The sequence below is a fragment of the Pituophis catenifer genome, unplaced genomic scaffold (genome assembly GCF_029215685.1).
Source record: "Pituophis catenifer annectens isolate HBS135680 unplaced genomic scaffold, rPitCat1.0.hap2 SCAF_15, whole genome shotgun sequence".
Classification (NCBI taxonomy): Eukaryota; Metazoa; Chordata; class Lepidosauria; order Squamata; family Colubridae; genus Pituophis; species Pituophis catenifer.
The window spans coordinates 8349932-8359409 of record NW_027256895.1 but is presented as its reverse complement, the minus strand read 5'-3'; the positions used below and the strand labels follow the sequence as shown (position 1 = coordinate 8359409).

Below are 9478 nucleotides of genomic sequence, written 5' to 3'. Positions count from 1 at the left end.
TATGGCAACTTAGACTTAGAATAACTTTATTGTCAATTGAAATGTAAACTAATTAGCATACATTAAAAGAAAATTTCATTGCATACAACTCTCATAGGGCAACCACCTCCAATATACACTACATAAACATGACAAAATAAATAAATACAAAATTATGCATATACCCTCATAACCACATACATTATATGACACAGAGAAACAACACAGTCTAATTGGGATGTATATATATATATACAGGATCTAATTCCTCTTTGTGAGTTGCTCTCTGTGATTTAGTTCAGGTCTGAAAACAATGATGTAGCATTTGGGCAGGAATATGCATCCCAACAATGCAGCGCTGGAGGACAAGATGGAGAAGACCTCCACAGCTACCATGGCTTTTCCTTTTGTGCTCAGATAGGCTGGAAAGAAGGAGATCCAAACACTGCAAAAGGCCAACATGCTGAATGTGATGAACTTGGCTTCATTAAAGGTGTCAGGTAATTTCCGGGCAAGGAAAGCCACAATAAAGCTGGCAATGGCCAAGATACCCATGTAGCCCAAGACACAGTAGAAGAATGAAGCTGATCCCTCATTGCACTGTAAAATCATTTCTTGGAGTGCTGAGTGCATGTCCAACTCAGGGAATGGGGGATATATTGACAACCAAAGGATACAAATACCTACCTGGAAGAGAGAGCAGGAAAGGACAGTAGAAAGAGCCAATCTTTTCCCCACCCATTTCCTCATCTGAGATCCTGGTTTTGTGGCCATGAATGCCACAACCACAGTGATAGTTTTGGCCAGAACACTAGAAATGGCCACGGAGAAAGTGACGCCAAACATTGATTGTCGGAGAAGGCAGGTTACTTTGCCAGGTTGGCTGAGGAAGAGTAAAGAGGAGAGAAAACAGAGTTGAAGAGAGACAAGCAAGGTGTAGGTGAGGGACCGGTTGTTGGCTTTGACAATAGGAGTATCCCGATACTTAATAAATGTACCAAGTATCCAAGATGTCAAGAAGAAGAAACCAAGAGCTACTGAGGCCAAACCAATTCCTATGGTTTCTTCAAAGGTTAGAAACACCACCAGTTTCAGGATACAGCCTATATTTTCTTTATTTGGATAATGATCTTCTGAACATTCAAAGCAGTCATCCATATCTGTAAGGGAAATCAAGGAATATGTTACGTAGACATCCCGAATTATTGAAAAGCACCTTATTATTTGTATTCATCAAAGTAGTTTATTAAAGTTTGCTTAAGTCTAATGAAAATTAGTAGAATTTCTACCCTACCGTTTTGATCTGAAATCTTCCCTTCTGGGCATCGAACACAGTTATAGCAGCAGAACTGTTCTCCCTCAATCCCCTTCTTCCAGGATCCAGAGAAACAAGGGTCATTACATCTAGAAAGTGGATGAACCTGGTGATTGTCATGAAAGGTTTTGAAATTGAAGATACTTAAAACAGTATGTAATTTTTGTCCTTTATAGAGGGAAAATATTTTTGACTTCACCTCAAAATACTGAATTCATCAACTTCATCAACAATTTAAAAAGATGTAGAAATTACAGTGATGTAGAAAAAGTCCTGTTCGAAGGGCAAGTATTTAAATAATTTAACAGGGTAATAATGTCATGGAAACATGGCCACTCTTGTAATCTATAAATGGAAATGCAAATGAAATATGCAAGCATGCTTTTGTATTATAATGTCATGTTGTCAATTTGACAAATGTTTGATCATCAATTACATTTGAAAATAATATGATATTTAGGCTTCCGGTTGATGTCACAGCAATACAGACACAGGTAACGGGTCTCTCCATTCCCTGTGCTGACTTCTCCATGTTCGTGGGCTCCGAGAGGAGCCGAAGCTGCCCTGTGGGATGGTGAAGCAAAGAGGGGCATTCTGAGAGGTCGAGGAGAGTCACAGCTCTCCAATCTGACCCAGGGTTCTTTTTTCCCTCTCAGCCACAGCAAGAAGAAGAGGCAGGCTAAAGATGGCTGTCACAAAGCTGGGACAACCGATGAACATCTAAGATTGGTGCTGGAGCGAAGAATTGGACTGGCTCCCTATTGGTCTCCGGTCACAATTCAAGGTGTTGGTTATTACCTTTAAAGCCCTACATGGCTCAGTACCAGGTTATCTTCGAGACTGCCTTCTGCCGCATAGCTCCCAATGACCGGTAATATCCCACAGAGGTGGTCTCCTCCGGGTCCTGTCAGCTAAACAATGCCGGCTGGCGGGGGGGAGGGCCTTCTCTGTGGCAGCCCCAGCTCTCTGGAACCAGTTACCTCCTGAGGTCCAGACCATCCCCACCCTATTGGCCTTCTGAAAAGCGGTGAAGACCTGGCTTTTCCGGCAGGCCTGGGGCCGTTGATCTCACTCTTGTGATCTGGCGAGATCCGGCCATGAATGGCGTGAATGAGTTTTTAATGTTTTTAATTTTTCAATGTTTTTTTTATAATTGTTTTTTAAAATGTATTGTGAGCCGCCCTGAGTCTTCGGAGAGGGGGGGAATATAAATTAAATTAATTAAATTAAATTAATTAAATTAAATTAAATTAATTAAATTAAATTAATTAAATGACACTCAGGTGCCACAATGTTCATGCATTGCTTTGATATGTTTGTAAAAAAATAAAAAATAAAAAACTTTTTTAAAAAGAAAAAAAAAGAAAATAATATGTCCTCTATTTAAAACAAAACAGAAATCAGATTTGTAAACAGATTGCATTCAATATGGGATCATAATGGATTAATCATAGCCAATTCAGTAATTCAATACCTGGTTAAAAGCTGGGTGCCATACAATCAAATCTTCATCCATGAATAATTCTTTCCCATTTGGAGCCTGGAGATCCATCTTTCCAACTCTAACTCTCTGAAAGGATCTGTTTGGAAAAGTGATCAAATTGGTGATATCGAATCCACCTGTTGCTTCCCCTTTCTCATTCAGGAACACTCTCTCCCCAGCTGAATTGTTAAAGGAAATGCCTTTCAAAAATGGATGGAGCTACTTGAAAGAGAATGAAAGAGAAAGGGAGTTGAATACAATGTAGTAGAGAGGAGGACACTGTATCATTGATGCATTCTTCCCATTCCTATAACAATTATTAAACATGTACATTTAGAAATTTGATAATTGATATTTCATAGAAATATACATGGCTACTCTATCATTAAATTGATATTATTTTAAGGAACGATAAGAATGAACCAAAGCAGAATGAAAGTAGGTTATTGGGATTAATCAAATTCCTTCAATTATTTAAACAATAATGAAACTAGAACATAGTTTATCTTCTCTCAGTCGTATAGATATATTTAATCTGAAATATGACAAATTTCCTTTAGCCAGATTTGAAAATTTGAGACTCATTATTCAATAGGTAGATGTGAGATGGATATTATTGCAAAGAATGGATGATAGATAGATAGATAGATAGATAGATAGATAGATAGATAGATAGATAGATAGATAGATGATAGATATTGTTCCAAAGCACAGATGCCACTTCTGAAAAGAAACATCTTCTAATTCATTCCCCTTGAATTCTGATAAAGACAGAAAGCTCAGCTTCTCAATCCTGACAAATTCATGAGCCTGAAAGAAGTATTTGAAGAACTGATTATTTTTGGAGAAGACAATGAAAAGTAACCTAAATTATTGTTTTAAAAATCTTTTATTGTACAAGTTATGATGATTTCCTAGATAGCTGTATATTGTTAGTTGCGAAGTCATGTCTGACCCATTGCAACCCAATGGACAACGTTCCTCCAGGCCTTCCTGTCCTCTACCATCATCTGGAGTCCATTTAAGCCCACATCTATTGCTTCAGTGACTCCATCCAGCCACCTTGTTTTCTGTCATCCCCTTGTTCTTTTCCCCTCAATCTTTCCCAGCATTAGGCTCTTCTCCAGTGAGTCCTTCCTTCTCATTAGGTGGCCAAGGTATTTGAGTTAGATAGCTCTTACTGATACCTAAACATGATAAAAGGTAGTGAAGGGAACTAGAGGGTCAGCCACACTGGACTTAATTCTCATTAAGAAAGATGAAATGAAAGAAGGTGTTGAAGTTACAGGAATGTTATGTGGGAGTGATCATGCAATACTAGAATTTAATGTTCTGCAAGCAGAAGCAATAGAACACAGTCAACCTAGAGGCTTGGACTTCATGACAGCTGATTCAACAAACTTAGAGAGAGCTTGTAAGAGATTCCATCAATTAGAATTCTCAAGGTGAAAACAACCCACGAAGCTTGGGAAACTTTGAGAAGTGACATTATAAAAGCCCAGTCTAGCACAATTCCAACGAACAAGAAAAATAAGAAATCTCAAAAGAAATCAGTATGTCCGCATAAAATACTCTCTGAAAAACTGAATGAAAAAAAGAACAAGTATAAAAAGTGGAAGGGGGAAAAACATCAGGAAGAACATCAGCAGATAGTTCAAACTTGCAAAAATGAAGCAAGAAAGCTACTTTTTCTTTGTCTATTTCATACAGAACAGAATAACAGAGATGAAAGGGACCTTGGAGGTCTTCTAGTCCAATACAACTGCTCAAGGAGGAGACCTTATACCATTCTAAACAAATCACTATCCAATCATTTTGTAAAAATCTCCAGCATTGGAGCATCCATAACTTCTGAACACAAGCTTTTCCACTAATTAATTATTCTCCCTATCAGGAAATTCCTCCTTATTCCTACGTTGTTTTCTCATATTTCATTCCACACTTAGAAAATATTAAGACTTTCTACAGTGGGTTCAAAAGAGAATTCTACACCAAACTGCTCACTAAAATGTAGTATCCAATGCAAAGAGAATACCTGCCAAGCCTGCAGAGATGGATAGTCAGTTTTTTTACCAATCATAGTTTTTTTTCTATTGAAATATAATGTGTAGAGAGCTTGCAAAGCATAAGCCACAGAATAAACAGCATTGTAGACACTGTAGCTGTGGCCAGTCATTTCTATTTCAAACAAAGGTGAAGGAAGATCTTCTAATTTCTTCTGCCCAGTGCACGGATTACTAGGCATTTCTTGTAATTCTGGAAGTGCACAATTGAACGCTTGTTCCCAAACTTCCTGCAGAAGCCCATCTCTGGAGACTGAAAGAGGATTTACAGTCTGAAGAAATTCCTTGAAACCTTCAACTGCTGTTGAATGAATGGAGAAGGAAAGAGCCCCATGGAACATCTGGAGATCCCACATGATTTGAAATCCTGATAATATGAACTCAATCTGTGCAGTCATGATCCACACCTTTCTAAACAATGCAATTTCCTTGCTTTCAGGATCTACCATAAATGGAATAAATCTTAGCCACGTAATTGCCCAGGATTCTCCATAGACAAGAAATACATTGGCTTTGCTATTCATCATATTAATGGAAAGCACCGAGATTGTTTGATAAACTTCTGGCAAGTCTTCCACCCGGGTTTGTTGTGATAGCCTTTCTATGAACTCTGAGCAGATTCCGTTCTCTGAAAGTAAGGGCTGCATTTTCTGTAAGAATTTTTCTCCATTGTAGTTATCAACAGAAAAAATCCCAATCCATGTCCAGCTGAAATGATGAAGCAGTTGGATAATCCCAATATACTGATGGTCCTCTTTTGGGACCATGGAATAAAGTGAAGAGAGCTTACTGGTCTGAAATTCCTTTTGGCCTAATGAGCCGTATGTCAGCTATAAGAAAGTGGAATAGGATTCTGTTGAAATATTAAGTCAAAACTATTGCTTCTTATCTAGATTTCTTATGAAATACATTCAAGGAACATTTTCCCCTAGAATTCTTCTAAATATTAATATAAAAAGGAATTACTTCAAAGACATATAAGAGATCAATACATTGAAAGAGTATACTACATGCAAATATTCACTCAATGACTCTGGATACTTACTCCCTATATTTGGCAATGTAGTTTCAGAAAAAAAAATGCTAAGTAATAGATCCGATAACAATTTAACACAAACCCAAGCCTAATCTTTGATGCTCATTAAATATTTCTTAATATATTTATATATTTTCCACAACCCCATCACAGCTTACTTGCGGAATCTTGAAGAATCCTATAATTTCAGCAATGAAAGATGATGTGTCAAAATCCAATCCTCCAATGATAGCCATGAGAGTCTTCTGGCTTTCACATTTGTAGTTAGGGAGAAATTCCTGGGATTTGAAAAGTAGGTCCAGAGTGGTGCGATAGGTCATCCTTGCATTGAGGTAACTGTCATAGATGTGGAACCCAAGAGTGACGTTAGGTAAGATCTGGGAGTCCTCATTGATCTCCTTCACAGCAAAGGCCAAGGCAAGGATGTGTTGATGAAATTTGGTGGTTACACTGCAAATAATTTAATTATTCTACTTAAAAATATAAATTGACAATTCTTACAAGGAGGCATCTTTTCTGTATAAATAACAAACATTTCTTTCTCTAATGGTAATAGAAAGGTAACAGCCTTTCTAAAATTCTTAATAATTTCTATAGAGGTGTCCTTGATGTTCTCTGAGCTTGGTTTGTTTCTTGCATATATTTCATTACCCAAAGTAGGTAACATCATCACAACTTAGCATTGGGATCTATGTTGGATACTGAAATGTCTGCAAGAAAATAACCAATCTCACCAAAGACCCCTCATTTCAACCCTGAACTAAAATATTATCCTTTATTGGTAATTTGTATACAGTTCAAATTTACTTTTAACACACTATTTTCATGATGTGCAACAAATACAAGTAGTACTACATTTATTTTCTATGAGATTTTCACAAAATTTTGTATGAATACTTTCAGCATGTGTACTACTCAGTTACTCTATGTATGTTTTGTGAAGACAGATAATGCCAAACCTTTTTAAAAATTACCTTAACCTCAGTATATGTTCAATAAGAGACTTCTTGATTTGAAATTTTGTATGTTTCACGTGAAAATCTTTAAAATAATGTAAAGAAGATTATTTCATCTGCCAGAACCAGATGCATTTGAAAGACACAGAAAGCATAGATTACATTAAAAGAATTATATACAGTATTTATGCACAAACTGCTTTTACTTATATAAGGGGTTTCTGGCTAAGATTAGATAGCAAAAAAAATCCTTACATTGGTATGCCATAAGGTGTTATGGCAGGGTTTTCTTTAAATTTACTTTCAATAGAGTGATAAAGGAAATGAGATGCCATCCCACCAATGATGAGGTCTCCAGGCTGGTACCACTCGTGTGGAACAAGGAAAGCATCACTTTCAGGGCAGCTCAAAGTACCTACTTTCTGTACCAAAAACATCAGAAGAAACATCTTGATGCTTTTGTTATTGTGCAAATGTTTTGTCTTCCATCCTACCCATTGGAAAGTATAGATAATCCAATACTTCATCTAAGGATTATATTTGAGAATGCAATTAATGAGAAAAATCTATCATGTTCTATTTGAAGATCCACCTGAGCGCAAATTTGTATCTCGTATATTGCCAGGATTTGAACAGATATTCTGGCAGAAGGGAAGGGAGCATAGAATCTTGAAGCAATTAATGTGACAAAGCTCTTATTCCCCCTTGTGCCAAACTCCCAGTGGTTCAAGACTTGCTTTATAGTCAGACAAATACCTAGATGGTTGTTGAATTTAAATACCCTTCTGTGCAGACTTCTATTTATATTTAGCTGAGAAAATATGGTGATTCCTCTAGGAGATTTTTGTTTTGTTTTGATCAGACAATAAGTGGCTGATCGATCAGCATTTTGAGCAAAGGCCAATGAAAGCCTATGGAACACTTGCAATAGAATATATATTTATTTATAAATATTATATTATATTATATTATATTATATTATATTATATTATATTATATTATATTATATTATATTATATTATATTATATTATATTATATTATATTATATTATATTATATTATATTATTATATTATATTATTATATTATATTATATTATATTATTATATTTATTTTTAAATATATTTATATATTTAATTGTTGAAAATGTAAAAATAAAAATAATGCTTTTTTCAAGGTACCATGTTTATTTTCTAGCAATTTTTCATGAAATAAAATATGAACAGAACTGTCATGCTCCCATCAGAGCCTGAATCTGCAGAGGAAGATGGCCAGAACTGAAGCCAACCGAGATCAAGGGGGCACCTTTGTTGGCTTCAGAGGTAAATGGGGAGCGGCAGCCAAAGTCAGGCCAAGTCAGGCCAGGGCCTTTCAGGATTGGGATGGCTTGTAGGCAGGGATGAAAAGGGGCAGGATGACAAAGAGAGGCTAAGCAGTGAACATGAGAGACAGAGCTCAGGAGATGAGCTAGGACCACCCCCTCCTGATCCTCAAGCACGGAGAGTAGAGAGAAGGCAAGAACAGCACAGACTGACCCGACTACTTAGGAGGATAGCGCCCCACCCCTCTTCACAAGGCACTGCTGGGGATTTGGACATAAGAAGTTGCTGTGGGGAGGGGTATTTGTCGTGAACAAATGCTGAATTCCTGATATGTTGAGGGCTGTTGCCAAAGTTTGAAGTTTCCTGGATTTCCTGCTTTCTTGCTGGCTTCCTGAATTAATTACCCTTGCTCCTTTGCTTCCTGGACTCATTGACTTGCCCTGCTGGATTTCTTGCTTTGCAGCCATTGTGCTCACAGCTTTGAGTTGGACTACTTGCAGCCAGAGGTTGCTGGAGGAGTGTGTGTTTCTCTCTCTCTCTCTCTCTCTCTCTCTCTCTCTCTCTCTCTCTCTCTCTCTCTGTGTGTGTGTGTGTGTGTGTGTGTGTGTGTGTGTTTGTGTGTGGTCACTTTGCTCTGGGACTTGCCAGAAACAAGGGAGTGTTTGGGGAGATTTGGACCAATAAAGGGGTGGTTTGAACTGCCAGCTGCCTGTGTTACCTCTGGCTGAGCCCCGGGTCATCACAAGACCCAGTAGGTATCAGTCATTTATTGTATGTATTTTTTTCAAGAAGTAAAAATGTAGAACTTAAAAAAATATCTTAAATCTGGCCCACAATGCTGGCCTGGAAACAGTGAAGGACCAGCCCGCGGTACCTTTCCTAGCAAAAACAGCTGCATGTGGCCCTCCCAAGCTCCATTTTCATTGGCAGAGGGTTGCAGGAGGCCGTCACAGCCGGAAACATAGCTCGGGAGCCCATTTTCACTGGCAAAGCACTTGGGCCACCACAGGCACCCTGACATATGTCAACATTGATCTGGCCACACCCACACTGGCCACATCAACCCCAGCCCCCCAAGGTCAAACACAACCCTGATGTGGCCGTCAATGAAATCGACTTTGACACCACTGTTCTATCAGATTTGATTTTCTTGAAAAATGCCAGACTTCTAATTGCAAGCCAAAGCAAGTCACTCTTTATTATGGTCATTAGTCAGCATTCATTTTGAATAAAGAATGAGACAGAAGGAAGAATACAAAGACCATGAAACAATAGGTGGCACACGGAGCCACACGGAGCCATATCTGTGAGCACGCGAGCATTGC

At 37.9% G+C, this 9478-nt stretch overlaps 1 protein-coding gene across 1 annotated transcript; it reads right to left on the bottom strand.

The window, feature by feature from the left end:
- Positions 1–240: 240 nt before the first annotated feature.
- Positions 241–8620, bottom strand: LOC139324291 (vomeronasal type-2 receptor 26-like). Its single transcript, XM_070954011.1, has 7 exons — positions 8558–8620; positions 7088–7254; positions 6035–6326; positions 4813–5670; positions 2769–2996; positions 1274–1400; positions 241–1139 (listed from the first exon to the last, which is right to left on the bottom strand). Exons 1-7 carry the CDS (start codon positions 8618–8620, stop codon positions 241–243), a joined length of 2634 nt encoding a protein of 877 aa, XP_070810112.1.
- Between the last annotated feature and the right edge of the window lie 858 nt (positions 8621–9478).

Coding starts and splice junctions, on each gene's coding strand:
- LOC139324291 (XM_070954011.1), bottom strand. CDS start 8,620: ATGGCTGCAAAGCAAGAAATCCAGCAGGGCAAGTCAATGAGTCCAGGA. Junction 7,255..8,557: donor CAGGAAGCAAAGGAGCAAGG/GTAATTAATTCA, acceptor TTTTTGGTACAG/AAAGTAGGTACTTTGAGCTG. Junction 5,671..6,034: donor GATTCTTCAAGATTCCGCAA/GTAAGCTGTGAT, acceptor ACTTTCTTATAG/CTGACATACGGCTCATTAGG.